Genomic DNA, 23,094 nt, shown 5'->3' with positions numbered 1-23,094 from the left:
TCAAGCTGCTGCTTAGATTAACAACTGCAGAGATCCAGCTCTGGTTAAAGCATTTTTGCCAGGATGCTCTTGCAGAAAACCTTCATAGCTAGTACTGTTTCCACTCAGAGAATTTGAGACAATCTTCTCTCACTGATACTTGTTTTATTTCAGCATCCTTGAAATGGCATAAGTAGGAACAGATCCAAATCTCAGAGCTGAATCAGGCAAAATGAAAGCTCAGCGCTTTCACTAGAGCACAACACCAAACAGGTACAGCAAACAGAGCAAGCAAACTACAGGACCCTTCTAAAGACAACCTGCTTCAAGGTCTTGTGATGCTCTAAGAAAATTCTAGAGCTAACCCTGTTGATTGCAAGCCAGTTCAGAAATTGCTCCCACAACCAGGAGAGTATAGAGACATCAACGAGAGAGAGCAAAGGAACACAACATCCAGACTGTCATCTGCTCAAAGGGACTGCAGCCACCCAGGGATCCAAACCAAACACCCTCCATGCTGGATCTCCTGCAAACGTGGTTGGCTTGGAAGCTTTAAAGGACAAGCTTTCTCATCCTGTTCCCAACATGATGCAAGCCGACAAACTGAGCACCCTGCTGCCACGGACTGCCACACTTCAGACAATTAGTGCTCCGAGAGCACATTTCTTCTTGAAAGATGTGGGACAAGTACTGAGATTATGAGGATAAACCTCGAGGAAATCACACAGATGGGTGCATTGAGTTGTAGCACAAAGTATGTTTCAGATACCTCAAGTGCTCAGATCCTGCAGGCCTGAAGCATCTTTCTGTTCTGAGCTGGGGACCTCAAGCTCTGAGACTAAGTTTCTACACACAAAAAAGTTATTACCTCTGGTAGTTCTCAATACTAACCAGTTCATTTGAGCTAGTCAAATTTCAAATGAAGAAAGTTATTATCTTCTGACACAAAAACTGTTAGTATGCACATCTCTTCTTCCTTCTTCTACCACACACAGAGGTCCTCTACAGCCAATGCCACAAGCTACAAACTCTATGCCCTCTCCTGTACTTGGTGCCCTTGTGTTGCTGGAAACTGACATTTATTTCAAGAACGTATTTCCTAGAAGTGGCAGAGGATCCCACAACACTGCATTAGTCCACTGTGGTATCTTACACAGCCAAAACCCAGCTCACTTCTGAAACTATTGCAGTAGGATCCATAAACATAAAGACTTTGGATCTGCAAAGTTTCTTTGCTTTCTTTTAGTTCATGAGGTGACTATCCTGTTGGTCTGACTCAATCAGGTCAGAGTTACATTTATACATACAGCAATATATCAGCCCATGATCCCTACAGCAAAGATAACTCTACACTGTGTCACCTGCCTCTCCAGGATTCAATTCTAACAAAACAGTGCTAGACAGTTCAGATGAATCAATAACTTTACCAGTAATATAACCAATCCTGAAGATGAGGCTGTATATCTTAACAGAAAAGGCATGTGTAAAGGTAAAGGGTTATCTTTACACATGACCTCAGGGAAAAATTTTCAGACAGAACAATCTCCACGCAAGAAAGCATGCTGCCACTTCTCCTCATTCCTATTTCTGACCATCAGATACCAACAGTCCCTGGCTATTGGAGATGTGGAGTAGGTAGAAACCCGAGAGCACAGCTACTGACATTTGTAGTCCCTTCACCTAACTTCCATGGCTTAGACAATTTTGCACAGTAAGCTTTCAGTAGTGGTGGGACATCCTAAGAGACACAAGCAATAACTCACACCTTAGCAGGGCCATGGATGGGGCCCTGGGCACCCTGAGCTGGTGGGGCAGCCCTGCCCAGGGCTGGGGGCTGGGCGCTGGTCTTTAAGGTCCCCTCCAACCTAAGCCTCTCTATGGTTCTATGATAGCAGGCACCACTGCACAGTGTGTGATGGTGCTCTGTACTGACGAGTGCTACAGGTTGTGCTGAGATGCACAAAGGTGTTCTTCAAATTCCACACACCACATGGCACACGGTCACTACATAAACAACTCGAGTAGACGTTAATACAGTGAGAAGGGGAAGAGCTGAGACAGGCAGGGGATGCATCTGCACCCTTCTTCTCTGTAGGATTTTTCAGTCCTTTCTTGGACTAAAGCATCCATGCCAATCTAACAGAGTCTTCCTCACCCACAACCCTGGAAATCCTGACCATGGCCACAAACTCCTGAGTGAGGTGTCCTCTCCTAGCTATGTGCTTGCACTTCACTAACTCATCTGTAGCTCTTCATATTTGCAAAGTTGAGCTTACTCCCAGTTGTTGGGAAGGCATCACCAATCAGGGATGTAAACAAGATACAATTTTGCTTTCAACTGAGTTTTTAAGCATCCACTGGTGATAATGTTTTCATCAGTGAAACCAGTGAGGGGCATGTAATGGCAGATGATTATTTCTCAACACCACCATCAGGACCACGGCCCCAGCTGAAGAGGGCACATATTTCAAAGTTATTAGCAATAATGGGGTTGAAAAATGTACTCTTCCATACAGGAACGGTTTACAAGATTAATGCATCTGCAGCATTAGTTTTCTCTGATTTCATGACTAATCATGTCTCGGAAAGGAAGATTCCTTTTTTAAACAGTACTGAATGTGAAAGAAAACAGCAACAAACCGCACTGTATTATCCCGTACCCCTTCACTGACTCCTGAAGATGAAAGGCAGATGACAATAATTAAGTGGGAGCATTTTCTGGAAAAAACATAACTTCTGAAAGATTTAATGGCATTGATTTTGAAACAGAATATGATGCAGTTATCCTCTAAGAGAAGGCCAAACTGAAGAGGTGCCATGAGCAAACAGATGAGTTGGTGGGAGCAGAAGAGGCTATCTCAGAAAACAAATACCATCCCAGAATACACACAGTAGCTAATTCTTAAAACTCCAGAAAAGAGACATGATCCACACGTGTAGCACTGAAGAAAATGGCGAAGCTCTATTGGTCAGGCTGCAGATTTGCCTTCCCTTTCTTCTCCCTCCCCCAGCACTTTTTTTCCCTTTTTTGAAATGACAACCAGGATTACTCGCTTCCAACACAGCTAGTTTGCTCATCCAAAAATGTGCAACTACATGCCAAGCAACTTCTAACACTATTAGCTGTTTCTTTAAGGTACTGGTATTTAAAGTATTTGGTATTATTAATGCTGGTTTAGTTGGCGTGGTTGCTGGACTAGAGATTTGTTAATCTGTAATGCTCAAAAAAACAAACAAAAATAAAAACAACTAGGAAGTTTGCTAAAGGTCTGGTATGAGAGTATACCTCTTGTTTCTCGGGCCGGGTCCACGAAGCCTGGAGAGAACAGATATAGAACACAACAACAAGAGGAGAAAAAAAAGCAATAAAAGTTTATCAAAGGTTGCTTTCAGGTATCATTGTGTAAGCACCACGCTACGTTCTGTGTACATGCAGGCTCCAAGCTGTGTATCTCGTGTGTGGGGTGATCGCAATCTCCATTTCCCAACAGAACTTCCATTTAGACTTGCACTCAAAATTGATCTATCAACACCAAAACCCTCTCTCTGCCTCAATTCTTAAATACTGTGACTATTTCCCTTGTCACATCTCATCATTTCTGGAAACATGTCTAGGCTTCCAAGGGAAATAATTCTGATGACCGAGGTCACTTAATTGCAAAGATAAGCTACTGAGCTGGTTGCCACCTGGACACGCCGACTGCCATTAAGTCTGGTATCATTCATGTGCTCATGCATTTGTACAGGTTTACATGCATACTGTGAGAGGGAGGAGTCCTTCAGCTGCGCAGTGCTGCAGCAGTCTGAGCCCCTGCACAGGAGACAACCTCCAGTTCGTCATGTCCAGCTCATTAGGGATACGTGCACCCAATCCTTACCAGGCTTGGGACAATTAAGCAACAGGCATCGGTCAAACATGCACAAACCTTACCCAGAAACATACATTCACCATTCAGAGACAGACAGCAACACTGTGGACTGTGGTTCAGTCTCGCTCACAGCAACAAAAGTTGCAGAGTTCCCTTTTTCCCTATGAATTTCAGATGCTTTTTTTTTCTTCTAGTGTCTGTTTCAATCACAGCTTGATCCATTTCAATTCAGGAGTCAAAAATCACCTGCTAATATCACAGCCACAACAGCATTTTTGAATGTGAGGCACAAGCACTGCTGGCATGTGGATATAACAGCATACACAAGAGTGATGTTACAGAAATGTAGATGAAAGTTAAGGAAATGAGAATAAAAAGCACAGTATTGTTTCCACAGTGCTTGCAGTGAAAACTATGAGACTTCAGTATTAACAAATGGTACAGACAGTCTGGTTCTATGAAGTCTTTGACAAACGCAGGCTATTTACTTCTGATTAGAGGCCCGAGGTGCTCTCCAGAGGAAAAAACAAAGCTCATCAACACATGCATGAGCAGGGGCTCTGCCCAGAAGCTCCGTATCTCATTATTTCTACATATCTACCTCCTCTTGTGCACAAGTTCCTTGAAAACAGAACAATCACCATCAGAATTCAGCACTGTCCCCTTTTCATGTACCAGTCACTACCAGAACTAGTCAGGACCACCTCACTGATGTCAATGCAAGGCCCCTCTCAATTTTCTCCAGAGGTTCTACAGCACCAGCACAGAGGGGTAAAAAGAACAGATGTGCTCCAGCCTGTGGTGAGCAGCACGAGTCAGTCTCCAGGAAGATGAAGGAGGGAAGAAGCCAGCTCCCACACTCCCCCAGTTCGTTGCCTCTTTGTACTGGGCTGGTACGTACAGGGACAAGGCAGAACCAGAACCTCCATCCTGAAGAGTTTTATCTTAACTCTTCCTCACCAAGACCAAGAGACGTACAAGCTCCAATTCTGTACTATGTGGGTTCCCCAGAGGAGAATCGAGAACCTCACACATCTTCCATTTGGGAAGGACAACTTGCCATTACAAAAATGGTAATGTGATGCAGGTACTGATGGCTACACACCACAGCTGCTGCCATGGGAATCTTAAAACTTGGGTATGCCAATGTACAACACCCAAACTATGCACACTGACACATCTTTTACAAGGGGAGGAAATATACTGGAGGTGATGAGGAATACGGTATACCGGCTTAAATCAGCATTACATCTGGTAACAAAAAAACCCACATTCTTCCTCCCCACAATGGTGCACCGATAAATGCTTGAGGAAAGATAAAATGACTTGCAATGGCTTGGCTTTATGCTAATGACTTTCTAGGGCTTCTAGCTCTTGCTATCTTTTACTGTACAGATAGAGAAGAATTTCAATAGGGGAAAAGCTTCTCCTAAATAATGTGTTTCTACATTCACAACCAAAGTGTATCACGTAAAGGGTACACAGCATAGAATGTCCAACAGAGCTACTCTGTCCTGAGAATTTTCTGGAAGTCTGTACCATTCACTCAAACTTATAAGATGAGATAGAAAACAGGAAAAAGTTTAAATTGAAAAAAAATAACCCTACAACAACAAAAAAAACACACACACACACAAAAAAAAAAAACCCCAAAACCCACAAAATCACATGAGAGAAAGGGAAGAAAATCCTGCCTAGAAAGTGAATGTTGTATGACAGTAATCTTTGCCCTAAAGGTTTGAATCCATACATGAACAACACAGTGATACCTCAAACCTTTGGTTTTCTCCCCATACACCAAGATACTACCAGCACATCGAATGTCATTCTTTAATACCGATCACGGATTTAACTGTATTAGAAAGGATATAGGATATATGAGAGTCTCAAAAATGGTTAGCAGTTTTGCCACTGAGGTCTCATTAGCTTAATTAGGTTTGACAGACAGGACTCTCTGCAAACAGGCGCCCCTACAGACTTCTACTTGATTGAGTCTTATTTCAGGTCTTATATTCTTCTCCCTGGCTACGATCTAACTCCTAGTGCTGGAAGCAGAAGAGGCATTTAACTCCTCCCATCACCCTTCTAGACTGAGAAAAGACCACAAATAGCCTTCTCCTATTGAAACAGGTCCCCCAGTCACACTGTGCTAAGAGACCAAGCCAACAGCTTCCAAAGGCAACAGGAACCTCTCCTGAAATGCTGCAGGGACCTACACAAACCCTCAAATACAGAATATACTAATATTTCTCTGCAGAGGGCACCCTGATTAAAAAGTCCCACACTAACAACACAGTGAAGAGTTGACATCATGAGGGCAATATAAAAAGCTCACTTAGGAGGCGATGGAGCAGATTGTGGATGACTAAGAGTGGTTACCTCTATAAATGACTGACAGTTGCTGTCCCTAAGACTTCCAGGTTCTCAGCTGCTACCTTCATACCGAGTCAGACCCCCTGATACTCCCATGTTAGCTCAGCCTCGAAGCACCCTGTCACTATAACACTGTTAATAAGCAGTAACTCCCTACTCTAAATTGTGTCTAAGTTTTCTTCAGCTCACAACTGTCAACTTATTACATAACAATTACACAATATCCAGAGTAATAAAGTGCATCCTAATCTTCTCTGGTAAAGGGGAATTATGGCCAACAATAAAAAAAGAAAATAAATAGCACCCTTTTAAAAGAGAAAAACTGCTAATTATTTTTGCCTTTTAAGAACAAAATGGAATTGATGTGATCAACAAAACAAGTGAACACAAAGGCAGCCAGGCTTTTGTGCTTCAAGTATGTGTAGAGTTAGCATACAATACAGGAGGGCAAGAATGAATTAACAGGTTCATTTTGGTCCACTGCATTTTTGAAAGAACATCCCACACCTCTTCACCTACCACTCTCCCTGATGGTATCACCTTCACGATGACAGCATGGACAACACTAGAATCAGGGTACTCATTCCCACCTCTCAGCTTGGAAACCCTTTCAGAAGTATTTTTATGTCCTTCAGGAAACTCCTCCAAAAAGGGTCCAGGGCCTAGTGCTTTGCAAGCCAATTCAGTTCATACCAATGCAAGCAGGAATTAAAAAGCACGGTCTCAGTTTTTACAAACTTTGATGGCTCTCTGTACAAAAGGACACCCATGGGATTACTTCAGCCACAGAGCTGGCCCTTCAACAGTTAGCCTGTGCAGGACCACAAGCATTCTCACTATGGAGGGGGGAAGCACCATGCTCCTGTTTCCATCATGCAGCACTGATCTCTGCCCAAATGACCAGGGGTCTTGGGAGTGGTGGTACCTTCTCTTCATTGCTGATGTTCCGGGTGGAAGTTTTCCATGTGATGGAAGGGATTGGGTCCCCAGATGCCTCACAGGTCAGTGTGATCTGGTCCTCCAGCTCCATAGCTGTTTTATTCTCCACGTACGTGATTTTGGGTTTTGCTGAAAAGAAAAATAAAAACAGTCTTCATTCAGTTGCTGCTCAGAATGAAGCTTGCCTGTAAGCAGCAATATCTGAAACAAGCATCATGAGGGGGAAAAAGGGTTTTTGGCAGGCAAAAGTTTACCAAAGACTTTGAGATGAATGGTGGCATCCTGCTCGCCAGCCTTGTTCTCAGCAATGCAGATGTACTCTGCTTCGTCACTCTTATCCACCTTCTTGATGATCAGCTCAGATCCATCATAGTTAAAACTGTATTTCTCTTCATTATCCTCCTGCTCTATTGGCTCTCCATCCCTGCAGGGCACAAAGCACACTGGTTGTGCTGGGGAGGAGAAGCAGCCAAACGCTGCTTGTGAGGTTTTATGTTAATGAGAACTGCATTACTACACTGAAACTCAGTGTCAGAGGTATCTCCATCTCTTCCCAGCAGTAGGAGAGAAGAGCTGTGGTGTAGTGCTTCGCTGCCTATCAGCGTTAATTCACAACCCAAACTAACTGCAATTCCCTGCTAGGAGGAATTCCTTCTCTTGGGAGGAAAAATGATTCACGTTATTGCAGTTAAAAGGTTTCCCCTCCTGCCTGGTTTTCCAGGGCCTTACTGAAAACATCCATGCTCACAAAGAATCAGGACACTGCATACAACATCTTACTTTGTCCACGTCATGGTTGGCTCAGGAAAGCCATCAGCATCACATGCTAAGGTGACAGACTGGCTGAGGTTGGCAGTGGCGTTCATAGTGCTCTGCCTGGCACGCACAGAAGGAGGTACTAGAAGAGAAGGAAACCACACTGAAGTTAGAAAGGGGAGACAGAAGATGTGAGCAAGAATGAAGCCTGGAAGTCTAACTAAATCTCTTCAATATAGACAGATGTCAGTAGTGATTCAAACCCCTTCAACTGCAACGTGCAGGTTTCAACCATCAGGTTTGATGTATGTGCTCTCCAAAGCAACTGGTGTGGGAATGGAGAGATGCACAGAGAACCTGTGCAGTCAACAAAACCACCTGTAAGCCTCAACACCCCTCTAAGTCACGAGGCACATAAACTTACCCTGAATATAATCATTTCCTATACACATTTGGTAATCGTGGATGTTTTTATTTGACACAGCAGAGAAAGATTAGTAAGCTGATAGACAGAAACTTGTTGTTGTGAATGTGGAGTCACATTTCCATCAGATGTCTGGAGTGCAGGTGGTACAGATCTCTGTCACTTACTGCTCTTAACTCTGAGCCACTCACCATTTACAATGACCTGAATATCTTTGAAGTTGATCTCCCCACGAGCCAAGATGCGGCCCTCACAACGATACGTCCCTTCATCTGTTTTCTTGATGCCCCGGATCTGCAGGTAGTTGTTGGACAGCACTATAAACCGAACTAGAAGAGAGAAAAGGAAGGTTCATCCAAAGATCCTCAGGAAAGCTCACTGCATGTAACAGGTTCCTCACCTCCCCCTCATCCTTCCTGAGTTGGAGGCAAGGCTTAATGTAATGAAACTCACATCACATTATAATGGAGATGGTGCTACAATCAGATCTGATATTACCAAGAAAGAAACCAGACAGAGTTAGCAGACAAATTGCTTTGTGTTTTATACTCAAAGTACAGAGAGATAAATAGATAAAGATACATAAAACACATTTACATTTAATAAATATCAGACAAGAATCACTTTAAAACTTGCTCCTCTAGTCCAGTGGGGGAAGGGTTTGAGTCTTGTTACAGTTCCCTTGTGCCAGCAATAAACTGAAAGAGAGCTAAAGCACCAGTGCTCAGCTGGAGGCAGGCACTGGATCCTCACTGTCTGTGAAACACCAGTCTGGGAAAGACAGTCTGTAGCATTGTGAAACAAAGGGAAACACTTGCTAGGAGCTTTCAGCCCTGTTTCCTTAGGAATACAACAGAGTAGAGCATCACAGCATGCAGCTTTTCTGTCCTGTTGGTTTTTGTTGATGTTTTTTTTTAATCTAAAAAATGCTTCTAGCATTCTTCTATTGCAGTGTCAACGCCTGATGGCCATTTCTGTGGGAACATTATATTCCTGACATTACCAAATCAAAGCACCTGGAATAACAATGTTCACATCCTAAGATACTGGGTACTGTACAAATGGCTTCCCTCTCTTTCTCATGACTGCTACAAGGGGTACATGACAGTATGAGCCTGCGGGGAGATGGACATCTGACCCCTAAATGGGCAAGCACCAGGATGCCTTGCACCTTACCATCTTTTTTTAGGATGACATCCCTGCCTTTGTGTTTCCAGATGATGGTAGGAGGCAGCGAGCTGACCACATCACACACAATCACAGCATCATCTCCTTCCTTGAATTCCTGAGGAGTGGGGGCATTCTTGAACATGAGCTTTTCTGAAAGCAATGAAAGGAGAAAGTCACTGCAGCTTTTTCAGCACACATCAAGCCATGTTCCCAACTCAACCCAACTCAAGACTGAAAAAAAAGCAATGAAACCCCAGAGGGCTTGTTCTGTAGAAACCTGTATGCTCCAGAAGGGAAGATACAGCTGCACTGTACTCAACACACTGCACTGCAACATCAGAACCTCATTTAACTTAACAGCCCAGCTCTCATAACGTGTTTGTCACCCACAGAAGCTGTCGTGTACACTTTCTCCTCCCACACATTTATGATGCACTAGAATCTTTTCCTTCTGCCCCTTGCTCTCCCATCCTTCAGAAGAATTTAAACAGTAGACAAGCTGGTAAACACCTGACAAGCAAAGGTCTCAACATTCACTTCCTCCTCAATACCAAGAAAGGAGAAGAATCTTCTGAACACGCCCTTTTCAACAACCTCTTTTCTCCCCTTTGGCACTAACAGCCTTTTCTAGGAAGGTGAGGTGCTTCCCCCTTCCTAATCTTGCCTCATGTATGTGCAGGGAAAAACAAGAAGTAGTTTTGCAGTTGTTCTTACGGAAAATTTTCACATTGACGGTGGCTTCAGAGTCTCCCTCCTCCACACTGCTGACAACACATTTATAGATGCCAGCATCATCGATGTTGGCATTGTAGATGGTGAGGGTGGAGGAGAAGTCATCGTTTCGCACCACTGAGATGTGCTGTTGGTTGGGTGTCAGCTTCTCACCATTAGGGGAAAACCAGGAAATGTCTTTGTATTTGGCTTCCCCCGCCACTACAGAGAAAAAAAGAAAACAAAGCCAACCAAAGTGAGTTCCCAACTAATACACACACAGGAAATTAAATACAACCAGTAGGGAATTTAATACAACCAGTAAAAAATTCTCTCACAGTACGGTGAAGGGTCAGCTGCTGTCCTGCAAAAGTTATGTTAGGTTGTTTCTTAAAATCTAAAGGGCAACAATTTCATTTCACTTCAGAAAGGCCTTCTATGCATCCGGGGATCTCACGTCCCAGCCACTCCACTATGTATGTTGGTCAGCTTGAGAGCAAAAAAACAAGCTAAGTCTTCCTGCTCCAGTTCTGCTGCGTTTTTGACAGATATGTGCATTTGCTGCTTTGTGTACCAGAACTGTGACACTGCTGTAGTGGCAGCTATGGTATTCACCAGATTAAACCTACTGCTGCATTCAGGGTAAGTAAGCACTGTCTCTAACTGGTTGCAGGCTGCCTCTCTCTTGTATCTCATCTCTCCGCGTTCCCCCACATGGCTTTGTTATTTGGGACAAGTTCCCATTACTGCAGGGGCTTTAACTGATCTCACAGCTTTCTGAAGGTATGCATCATCACAACAGCACTTACTCAGAGTACATTTTGGTTTTCAAAGCACAGACATTAACTAATTACTCTGCAGTTAAGCATCCCCTGATGAGACAACCTCACTGTTCCTCTTGGTATGCTCTGGAGGAACTGAGGGCATTTTGCTCCCAGAGCTCACTACATCACCTGTTTGCAATATGCTGTGTCCCAGGATGCTATCATGTTGGGGTGCCAACATACCAGTTCCTCCAATCAGAAACCAGGCCAGCTGCTTTGAAGAGGGCAAGTACTAATTTGAAAAACACCATCAAACTGAAAAAACATCTTTGGGGCACATGGAACGTGTCAGCACTGCACCGCATGGTGCAGGAGAACAGCCTAGGGGAGCAAGGGAGCTGCACAAACCCTAACTTTTGTCACAGAAAAAGATTTTCAGCAGCATTAAAATCCTTAGTTGCTGAGGCAATGACTCTCAAGTGACCTGGTATTCCCATTACTGCTCTCAGCAATTGAATGGAGATACAATTTGGAAGAAAATTAACAACCAAAAACCAAGCTTAAACCTAAACTCAAAAGACCTAAGAGTTGTGGAAGGATGCAAAGTGCCATTGTTGTGGCTGTTGCCTGAGCATAGAGGCAACACTTCATTTGTTGTTTTGTTTCTTTCTCCATCTAAAAGCTGTCTGTTGGAGCTGCTTTCTGCTGCCAGCTCTCAAGGGAGAGTATATTTATTCTTCCCAGTAAACACCACAGGTTGCCTTTGCTACTTAGTCTTATAAAAAGTAAGGGAATATGAGAAAGAGAGAGAGGGAAGGAAAGAGGGAAGGAAAGAGGGAAGGAAAGAGGGAAGGAAAGAGGGAAGGAAAGAGGGAAGGAAAGAGGGAAGGAAAGAGGGAAGGAAAGAGGGAAGGAAAGAGGGAAGGAAAGAGGGAAGGAAAGAGGGAAGGAAAGAGGGAAGGAAAGAGGGAAGGAAAGAGGGAAGGAAAGAGGGAAAGAGGGAAAGAGGGAAAGAGGGAAAGAGGGAAAGAGGGAAAGAGGGAAAGAGGGAAAGAGGGAAAGAGGGAAAGAGGGAAAGAGGGAAAGAGGGAAAGAGGGAGGGAAACTTTGCATGTAGACTTGCTGCCTGAGCTTTTCTCAGGCCTATCATGCTGATCGGCCTTCCCAGCAAACCCAGACGTGCAGACACCTGATGCCATAAGCCATCACTCACCTTGACATAAGAAGAACTTGGATTCTCCAACGCTGATCTCCCCCTGACTTGGAACAATATCCACTTGTAGAGAGGCTGGAAAAGAAAGAAGGACTCAGAAGAGGGTTAGACAACAGCAGCTGTCTTCAGCAAAGAAGCTTGGCCAGGCTTCCAACCCCTGAGGCTTCTCCATGCATCCAATAGAAGAGCGTCGGACCTTTATTGGTATTTATCTGAGCAGATAGTGCCATGGGCCCCTGGGAAACTTGCAAACATTTGGAGTCACTTCCAGCCCAATATAAAGCCACACCGAATGATAGAGAAAGCACTGACTTCACATCCCTGCCCATGGTACAGCACAAGGAGTGGTGATGGTGTCAGCCTTTACACACACCCCTGAACACTGACTGGAGCAGGCTCACACACCTGCTCTGGCAGCACTGTACAGGGATTCTCTTTGCCTTTGGTGTTCTTGCTCTGATACCACATTCTCACAAGCCCAACCATCAGCCATGGTTGGGAGCCACTGGCATACTCTGGGTCCTCTGCAGCATTTTCCATGCAGAAACTCGAGTCCAAACAGCCAATGCACCCCAGATGGACATCTACAGCAGCCAGAGCATGACTAGATAAAGAAGGAAATCTCCTCCAAGACACTGACAATGACCACTGACAACTGGTGCTTTCTGCCTCTACAGGAGAGGCTGAGACTTGCCTCCAAGTTAATCCAGGCATATTTCCCCTTACTTTGTCCTACTGAAAAGCACCAGCAATGTTCTGGTCTCTTCTGCTGTCTTCTCACAGGAGATCATCAACACTTTGGCTTTTACATTAGGGATGTGTTTTAGCTTCTTTTAAATAAGAGGTGGAAGGTGTTTTGGCAGCAGAAATGATTTTCCCACGTGCAGAGATGGCCTCAAGTTGCACAAGGGAAGATTCAGGCTGGATGCCAGGAAAGCATGTCTGGGCACTGGAATGGGCTGCTCAGGGATGAAGTGGTGTCACCATCCCTAGAGGTGTCCAAGAAACATTTAGATCTGGTACTAAGGGACGTGGTTTAGTGGGGAAGTAGAGGTGGTAGGCTGATGGTTGGACTAGATGATCTCGGAAGTCTTTTCCAAGCTTGGTGATTCTATGATTAACCCTTCTGGGTGAAGCACCTATTGCTTGTAACCTGCACTCAGTGAAAGATGCTGCACTTCTGTGCTCCCTGCAACTGATTGCAGCCCGGTCTCAAAAGAAGCACCTAAAAATAATCTTAAGTTAGATAATAATTCCAGAAAGAAATGAAAATAATTGTTAGACCTTTTAGATCTCCCTTAGGACATCTTTATTTAACTCATATGTTTTGTCTGACGGTACTCTCTCTCCTTACTGTTTTCAATGAAGCGTACACTGCCCTTTCAGCTCTTGCATTCAGCCTGTTTTATTGCTGGGTAATCTAATTCCTCTCAACTATACTACTTCAGTATAATTCACTCCCAGACAGAACTGCAGATACAAGGAACCAAATATAATAAAAGGCTAAAGGTTTATTAGGTTCACCACAACAAGGGCTAAATAGCCTCCTTCTGTAAGTATACTTCTTGCTGTTCATTTCTTGTTCCCTAAATCCTTTCACCATACAACATGCTTTAGGTGGACAAGCTTTAGAAGGGGGTTGGACTAGATGATCTCCACAAGTTCTCTTCCAACCTCAACCATTTTGTACGCGTGCACAAAAAAACCCCAAGGCTGCTGCATGTATTAAAACAACCCTGCTTCATTACACTGAGGGTAGGAAATCAACAACCACTTCAGAATTAGAAAGCCAAAATGAAAGCTACTGAAACTTCTGGCCTGTGTTGTATATAACCCCATGTGACTGCTCCTTTTCTGGTTTGAATTACATTAGTACTACACGAGGGAAAAAGGAAAGCAGAGAGCTGTGGGTGCCCCATCCCTGCAGGCACTCAAGGCCAGGTGGGATGGGGCCCTGGGCAGCCTGAGCTGGTGGGGGGCAGCCCTGCCCATGGCTGGGGGTGGCACGGGGTGGGCTTTAAGTCCCCTCCAACCTGAGCTGTTCTGTGGCTCTATGATAGCTCCCCATTTTCCTGTTCATATACATTCATACATTAGGCAGAAAATGTAAAGAAATTCTGGATTTCCCCTAGCTAGATCCTGATGCTGCAGCATCTTTGTGGCCTAACAAGTCCATGTCAAATGTGTTTTTCAAGAGGCCGGAATGAATAGGTTTTATTTCTAAACTGCAGCCGTTATCTTGCAGAAAACAATCACTGTAATTGAGCTATTTCCCTCTCCCATGCAGCTAGTGCACATCTTGGCAACTTCACTGCAAGTGCTTTGTCTGCTGCGCTGTGTGTTTCCATGCTGTGGTGCATCCACCAGGACACAGAGGCATTCCCTTAGCTGCCAAACACACCTCGAATTTTAGGAACATGTGCTGCTTCAGAGACGAGCAGCTTCGTGCCCGGGGCAGCGTTCCCTGCAGTACTTAGGAAACACACGTGGGGGTTGAGACAGCAAGTCCAGAGCTATACACAGAGCGAAGGACTCCTGATAAAAAGAAGGACATAAGCTGAAAGACTTTCTGATGAAGCATCTCGATACAGAGATATACTGCAAATTAGGAGAAGCCGCCAGCTGAGCAGGGAGCTGTGCAGCCGGTGACATTCCACCACTTGTTTCCGTGGTTCTGGGACACGGTCACACTGCTTAGATCAACTTTTTCTATTTTAGGATGCTCTCCCTGCTTTCATCTCCTCTCTGGCACACATTCATTCCTTTCATAGAACAAGCTTTAAAACAAGCAGAAAAGGCCAACCCCCAAATGCTCGTTCTAAGAGAAAAAGTGCTGACACTTGAATCCCTGCCCCTTACACTTGATTTACCTTTCCCCAGGAAAGCTGCATAACACCAGTGTCACTGAACAAACTGCTGCTGTCAGAAGCACTGATTTGTCTTCTAAATAATGTCAGTGTCTCATTGAATGCTGCCACTAAACAGTGACAACGTGACTACGGAGCCAGTGGCAGGCAGTGCTGCAGCATTAAGCGGGCTGGAAAACCAGGGCTGAACAGCAGCACTGCTGGGCAGGCCCTCCTGCTCTGCTGATTCAGTCCCTCCTGCACAGAAGGTGAACTGCTCTGCAGAGAACAGATCCTCAATTCCTTCTGCCCGTAAGGGGCACCCCATGCAGCTCATTTGCCCTGCAGATCCCTGGAAACACCACTAAGCATGCAGGAACCCAGCTGTGTGCACCCAGAGCCCTCGAGTCAAGGAGACCGAAAGACACTTCTGGAAATCAGGCATCACCTGAGCGCTCCTCTGAATCATTCATATTAAGCTCATCTACAGTCTTTACTGTGCACCAGGGAGAATTCAGCTCTAATTGTTCTACTGATAAAGGCAGGTTGAAGCAATTTGCTGACCTCGTAACCTGGATAAATGAGTTCATCGTAACAACGAACCATGCCTTAAATTAAACAAACAATTGTTCCCTACTTCGTTGCTCAGTATATGCTCAGGCTAACAAACTCAGCACCGACATGGACTGTAATCACTAATTATTATTTCTGCTCTACAGTTCAGAGGAACGGAGACCATTTTTCCTCACTCTTCACTGAACAGACGCTGTAAGCCCATTTGTATTCTGCTTCCAACTTCAAGCAATAAGGGCCTTTTTAGCATCGCATAATAACTGCATTAAAAGGGCTCTTCATAATCACACAATAACACTTTTTATAGGTCTGCCCTCCCCCATATCTCTTATCTGGTTACAAAGTTCCCCAGCTCCCAAATAACGGTGAAAACTCCCCTTTGATTTGAAAAACTGTTAATGCAACTTCACATTCATCTGCAGCTAAATACAATTAGCTTTGCATTTAAACAAAGAAATGAGCCCAAATTAAGCCACGATTTCAGTACGAGGCAGGGAAAAGGTGTCCCTGCTGGGCTAAGACTAAGCCTAGCACAGCAGGCTTCACCTGCTAAGTGACATGCCACGAGCAGCAGAGATGTGCATGCTCATTGCTGGGAAGCAGTTCTGCGTCCCTTTGGCTTCACAGGGATTGCTCCACGTTACAGGCAGGAAGGCTGATGACCACACTGCTGCCTTTCTGAATCAGAGCACACAATGACACCAAACCTTTCTTCACGTGCAATCAGGCTGAAGCAGCCCATAAACCACTGACACAGAGACTCAAGCCAGAAATGTGGGTGCCACATCAATTGCTTTTGTGACAGCAAGCACAGAATGAAGTGATGCCTCTGCCATATCCTTGCCAAGAATCCTGCTCCTAGCTGCTCAGATGAAGAATTACTGGGATCAACTGGATCTAAACAGTGCAGGAGAGACGTGGACCTGAGGAAGGGCACAGAAATGGTGCCAGGGATGGAGCCCCTCCCTACGAGGACAGGCTGAGAGCTGGGGCTGTGCAGCATGGAGAAGAGAAGGCTGCGGGGAGAGCTGAGAGCGGCCTGTCAGTATCTAAAGGGGCTGTGAGAAGGAGGGGACAGACTTTATTGGGGTCTGTGTGATAGGAGAAGGGGAAATGGCTTCAGGCTGAACGAGGGGAGATTCAGACTGGCTATAAGGAAGAAGGTTTGACACTGAGGGCGGTGAGGCACTGGCACAGGTTGCCCAGAGAGGCGGTGCTGCCCCGTCCCTGCACACAGCCAAGGTCAGGCTGGACGGGGCTCTGAGCACTGATGGAGCTGTGGGTGTCCCTGAGCACTGCAGGGAGTGGGACCCTTAAAGGGAGTCCAACTCAAACGATACGATTCCTTGAATTTGAGGTTCACTTCTTAAAGTCTGCACCTTGAACCTGGCACACTTCTGAAGCACACATAAAATTCCAGAAATAAACAGAAGTGACTAGAAAACAGCAGACACCAAGGGCAAAGCACACTGCGCGTAAGGATAGGACGTGTAAAGGTCTGAAGTCTGTCAGATTACAGAGAAAGATTACAGGATACGATTACTTGAGATGCAGCATACTACAAAGGCTCAACAAACAAAGCGCTGCCTCCTGCGCAGGGCCATTGTGCCACGAGCACTGGTGAGCAGGAGGGGCAGTGGGGACAGAGCTCAGCTGCTCCGCGCATCCCATCCCTTCTCCCCATCACCATGACAACCACTCGCTGCCACCAACCAGAGGAGGGGACTGCGATACCTTTGGGGAATACGGACAGGCAGATTCACAGAGGGCGCGAATGCGTAACCACGAGAACACAAAGATGGAATTCACAACCATTTCTTCTAAGCTTAACTCATTCAGAAGTGCGTTGTACGGCTTCTCAGAGACATCAGTGGCTTTACACGGAATAGTTTTATGCCTCTTCTGATGGCATTCTTGATAAAACACATTTTCCTGCTCTGCTCACAGCCCTACTTGCCACAGCAAACATTTTTGGTTACCTGAGGCAGAGTAAGCCACGATGTTTTATGGGTCTGTCAAATCAGGGTATGGACAACTACAATTAAAAATTAAGTTACCATCTTCTGCTAAGTAGATACCTATGTGGATGAGTGGCATTGCAATGTAGGTATATTGAGAAAAAAAAAAGAGGGAAAAAATGGATTTGAAATGATCATCATTTGAGCGTGACCCTGCAACAGCAGCTAGTCCATCTTGGCAGCTGTGTGTGCACACACAGTCAGCTGGGCAGCACTGCTCCCTGCCTGTAAATCAGGCAACACTACAGCAGTAACATCCATTTGCTGACAGCAGCATGGAAGAGGAGCTGTATGTGCAGCATTTCTCACCCACAGGTCATGTGTTTATTACCCGTGAACCTTTTCTGTAAGAGGAAGGAAATTTCATTGTTAAAGGGAGAGAAAGAATCAAGATTTATCAAGTTTCTGTTTGGAAAGAGCTGAAAATCAGACTTCCACTGTGTGTGCAGTGTAAAGAAGGAGACAGATTCCTTATTGGGGTCTGTGTGATAGGACAAGGGGAAATGGCTTCAGGCTGAACGAGGGGAGATTCAGACTGGCTATAAGGAAGAAGGTTTGACACTGAGGGCGGTGAGGCACTGGCACAGGTTGCCCAGAGAGGCGGTGCTGCCCCGTCCCTGCACACAGCCAAGGTCAGGCTGGACGGGGCTCTGAGCACTGATGGAGCTGTGGGTGTCCCTGAGCACTGCAGGGAGTGGGACCTTTAAGGGTCCCTTCCAACTCCAACCACTCTGTGACTGTTTAACAGTCAGCCTTCCAGATAATTCAGTAGCTGTTCCACACAATGTCACGCTCATTTTTTTCTTCGGTGTGAATCACAGTAATCAGCTCTTGCTTTTAGTTCCTATTCATCCCAACACAGAAGTGACCTCATTTCACCCAAACTCTCGGCCAATTAACTGGGGCATTATGTGGTGCTCTGGCACTCCATATTCAGACACAGCATGATCTCACAGCCTCAGCTCCCTCTGCAGCCAGAGACTGTGCTCACGAGTCACACGGGATTACTGATTTTGAATGACATGACATAAAAATGCCTCTGCTTGTGCTTGCTGTAAGAGACTAATATCTTTTACCATTGCCTCAAAGGTTGCTGATGAACATGTCCGAACATGTCCAAGTTAGTCCTGGGAAAGGGTTGTGAAATCCTTTGTCTCAGGGACAAGCTGATGGGCATGTCCTGGGGCGGCCTAAGCTGCAGCTCAGTGGCCATTGAACACTCTTTTGTGGAACTCCCCTCCAAGGGAAGATAACCATCTCAGGTGATACTCCCCTGACGCTGCAGCTCAATGACCGGAGTGCTGCAGCTCAATGACCGGAGAACACTCGTTTATGGAACTCATCTCCAGGGGGAGATAACCATCTTAGGCGATACCCGCCTGATGCCCAAGCAGGAGAGGTTCGAGGGGTTCGTCACGTAGACTGGAGAAATCTGGGAGATAAATAGAGGGGTCCTGCAGCCACGAAGTTGGAGGGTTTTCTCTGGAGTGGCTTTCTCTTGGAGAAGCTTTCTCTTAGGAGAGACCTCCCGAGCTGATCACTGCCTGCTGCTTCCTGGAGAGGCCTTCTCTTTGGAGAGACCTCACGAGCTGATCACTGTTCGCTGCTGCCCCTCCGGGGGTTGACCCCTCGCCGCTTCTCCCGTGCTGACCCCGCACCCCTCCTCCTGTGCTGACCCGGTGCTGCTTCTACGGACAGCTGCTTGCTGCTCAGGGCTGCCCGTCGCTGCCGCTGTTCTCCCCGCTTCTGCCGCCCCTGCTCTTCTGCTTCGGACCGTCGGAGCCGCTTGCGACCGGACCGCCCCTGGGATCCTGGCTGGTGACTATCCCTGCTTTGTACAAGCCCTTGCTTCCTTCCTATCTTTCCTATCGCTCGCCTTCCCTTCCCCATCACCCTAACAGTGTCCGCCTTCCCCATCTCCCTGGTTTATAGTGGTAATAAACTGGTCGGACAAACATCTGAACCGTTGTTTCTTAATCTCACGCTGGGTATATACATAATCAAATGAACCTTCGTCGCCCTCCTTTATATTGGAGCGTGACATTTTTTAATGGCGTAGTCGGCAGGATACCCTTCGTGAGAGTGTTGTCCTTCCAGGTATAATTTGAATCCTCTTCTGTGTGTGCCTCTTGGAGTTGTGAGGAGTGATATTTTTTCATTTAAATGTGTGTACCTCTCCAAGAAGATCGCTCTAAATTCTGAATCTGGTAACTTAAGTGTGAAAATGGTACCTTTTTCTGTGTGTACCTCCTGGAGATGCAAGAAGCGATATTTTTGAAAACTTAGATGTGGACACCTCTCCAGGAAGACCGCTCTAAATTCTGAAACTGTACTGTTTATGTGTATACCTCTCGAGGACTTGTGAAATACGTGCATGCTTCCTCGGGAAGACCTCTCTGCATTTGGTGTTTGATAACTAAAGCTTTTTCGTGTGCGCCTCTTGGGTAGTGGGGAACTGTGTACCTCTCCAAGAAGTTTGTTTACCTTAGAAAGTGTTGTTTTTAGCTTTTGTCTTTTTTTGTGCTCCTCTCAGGAGCAGGGTGGAGTGATTGGAACTGTATTTACCCTTGCTTAATAGGTGTGTTGTGCCTCCCTGGGTGGGGGTGAGGTGTTAGTTGTGCTTTTGAATACCTCCTCTCTCCCTCGGTGTAGACCTTTTGTGGGTATTGAGAAAATGTGTGACAGTGCCACAATGAGTTGTGAAGATGTATTATTTGAACTTTTGGAAAAGCATGGTGCTAAACCCACGCCTCCAAGCAGGTGTCCAGCTGGAGCTCTGGGAGCTGTGTGACACGGCCTGATCCTCCCATCCCGTGCACTCTCTCCTGTTTTGTCCCATGCAAGCAGAAGGTTGATGGCACACATTCATGTGGCACCATGCAATGGTCTGCATCTCCTCCTGGAGCTGGAATAAATGAAGCAGAGAGGTAGCTGAGGCATCCAGTACTCTGCGTGTATAATTTATTTTGCACACAAAAGAGCCCATAAAAATGAACGCTCTGCTACAGTGGTTTCATGGAAAGGAAACTAACAGGTGCAGGCTGTAAACCACGGTCACTTGGCCTAAGCCATAGCTAATCACCAAGATTACAATGAGGCAGCCTAGTATTAAAACCACAAAGGCAAGACAAAAGCTGGACACATCTAATCTGCGCTAAAACCACTGCAACTCTTCTGAAGATAGCCATCAAAATTTAAGCACAAATCCATAATCCCAGGGAAGTAAAACCAGCCTGGTTGGGCCATACACATCAGTTGTCACTTACACTTCTTCCAGCTCAACACTTAGCCATGCTCATGTTTTCACTTCCACTTCCCTGTCCCCTCCAGAGCTCCTCTGTGCAGGACTGACATCCGAGCACGCCGTGCTGTGTGCCAGAAGCAGTGCTGCTGTCTGCACATTCTGCACAGAGCTCCGAGCAGGACACGTCTCTCTGCTCTTCTCCTCTCTGAAGTGCTGCTGTTGTTCCCTGCACTGCTCCACGTCCTTTCCTGGATGTAGTGGCTGTTTCCATAGCAATGCCAGCTGCCCACCCTCCTTCTTCACTGATTTTGACCATGGAATGGCTCTGCCCTGACTAAACTGCAACTCCTCAGCAGAATAAATCAGCACGAGGCTCGAGTCTGCAAGCGTCCTGATTGCTGCAGTAATGTGAGGGGCCTGCAGTGCTCTTAATGAAGCTGCCTTATAGATTTATTTAGCAGACAGATTAAATGACTACATCTGAATAAAGGCAGTGAGAACCCAGCCTCGAGCTGTTGGAAGACACAGCACTTGCTTTTAAAAAGCCATGTCACAGGTGCAGGAAAGGAGAGAACGCTCACTGGGTACCTCTGGTAACTGGTGAATGCTCAGCAGCTGCTGACCAGTCTGACTGCAAAGGCTTGAAATCTGTGGCAATACCATACAATGAATGGCAACCAAGATTTTCACAATACCACGACTTAAAAAAGGAATCACAGGATACCATGAGCTAAAGCAGTGCTTGGTACCAGCACAGGGAACTTGGAGCCAAGAGATGCCCCATGTCGGCTCTGCACCTCCAAACATCACATCCCCTCCATTGAGATACGCTCCCTAAACAGGAAAACAGAGACTGTCACTAGGGATTACACAGAGCAGAATAGCAGCTAAGCTCTTTAGGGCAGGGACTGCTGGTTTTCTCCAGGTTTCAAAAGCCCTCAGCACAACAAACCCATTGGTAACCACAGCCCTGGTGCTCTCTCACAGCACGGATGAGTTCAGCGCACTGTGAGAGTACCAGCTCCTGAAATACAAGGATGGTATCGCCAGGGTGATGTGTAACCAACAAGAGACTTCCTTCGAGCTCTGAAGTATGAGGCCCTTCTGTCTCTTAGAGCTCCCTTGTATGCATTCCCCTCCTTACTGACTCCAGTCCATCAAGCTCTCATGGGCAGAACTTTCACTAAGAGGTCTATGGCTTCCAAGATCAAGGTACGACTGCTGAATGCAGACTTTTTTTTTTCCTTGTTTAAAAACAGCAACAAACAACCCAGTGTGTTTTCAACTTGGAAGAAACAATGAATGATGACGTTAAAGCACCTCCAAACCGATCCTTCTGCAACGCTCCTCAGCGCCAGAACTGCGAATCATTCCTCTAAATGAAAGTTTCTCACTTCAGCCATCATTCCTGTCACCCTCTGTCACCATTACTCTTTTCATCACCAAAACCATGAATGCAAGCAGCCCTGAACTGCACAACACAATACTATTAAGGCTGTAAATCTTTGGTGCTGACGTTAATAGAACACTGTTTATTGGCAATGTGTTAAAATAGGGCTTTACTGGAGGTGCTGTGTAGGGGCAGATAGCGGCGATATATCGAACCTGGTGACATTTAGCTAGAAGAGCTTCCACCAGAACCTATTTCCTGCCCACTTAGCCAGCTCAGGGAAGAAAATGTCAACTAAGGAACCAAGAATTCATTTCTATTTAGTTAATATTAAATATTACATTCTGGAGTGGAGAAACTGGTGAAAGAAAGCAGGAGGGGAGGGCTGCAGGGAATGCTGGGCTTCAGTGCTCTGCAACTCTGAGGGCTCAGACCTTTGGGGGCACTCGAACATCCCCTCCTGAAGAGCAGTCCTCCCCCCATCACTTTCCAGGGCATGAAATAAAGACCTAAGGAAAACACCACTGTTATATGATACAGAACAGCAGAAGAGAAAATGCAGAAAGAATCAGACCAGTGTCCTCTGGGAGTACAAGAAGAATGAAAGCATCCTCAAACAGAGAAGGTAAAGAAAAACATACAGGAAAAAAAAAAAAGGAGTAAAGCAATCAGGGTCCTGCTGAAAGGATAAGCTTTAAGTGTCACTGTGCTGCCACGATTAAAAATAGCAAAAGATAGTGTACCACTAAAAAGAAGCTTTTATAATAATTGTTACCACTATTAATTGCTCTTTGCTCTAAAGGCCCCCAGGGAGCAGTGGGATGC

General features: G+C 45.7%; 1 protein-coding gene across 8 annotated transcripts in view; it reads right to left on the bottom strand.

Moving 5' to 3' along the window:
* Positions 1 to 23,094, bottom strand: part of NCAM1 (neural cell adhesion molecule 1) — an 81,410-nt gene that overhangs the window by 31,741 nt on the left and 26,575 nt on the right. For 5 of the 8 annotated variants that reach the window (XM_065738378.1, XM_065738375.1, XM_065738376.1 and 2 more), the window contains exons 2-9: positions 12,199 to 12,273; positions 10,225 to 10,443; positions 9,517 to 9,660; positions 8,532 to 8,669; positions 7,941 to 8,058; positions 7,415 to 7,584; positions 7,147 to 7,289; positions 3,266 to 3,295 (exon numbers count right to left, since the gene is read on the bottom strand). In XM_065738378.1, coding sequence (XP_065594450.1) covers positions 3,266 to 3,295; positions 7,147 to 7,289; positions 7,415 to 7,584; positions 7,941 to 8,058; positions 8,532 to 8,669; positions 9,517 to 9,660; positions 10,225 to 10,443; positions 12,199 to 12,273 — 1,037 coding nt within the window. The remainder of the gene's footprint in view (positions 1 to 3,265; positions 3,296 to 7,146; positions 7,290 to 7,414; positions 7,585 to 7,940; positions 8,059 to 8,531; positions 8,670 to 9,516; positions 9,661 to 10,224; positions 10,444 to 12,198; positions 12,274 to 23,094) is intronic. The other 3 variants (XM_065738377.1, XM_065738372.1, XM_065738373.1) reach the window with 1 other exon arrangement.

The sequence above is a fragment of the Cyrtonyx montezumae genome, unplaced genomic scaffold, assembly GCF_038088225.1.
Source record: "Cyrtonyx montezumae isolate F1298 unplaced genomic scaffold, pur_monq_1.0 scaffold_22, whole genome shotgun sequence".
NCBI lineage: Eukaryota > Metazoa > Chordata > Aves > Galliformes > Odontophoridae > Cyrtonyx > Cyrtonyx montezumae.
The sequence above is the reverse complement of the archived record's forward strand: the minus strand, read 5'-3'. Positions and strand labels throughout refer to the sequence as shown.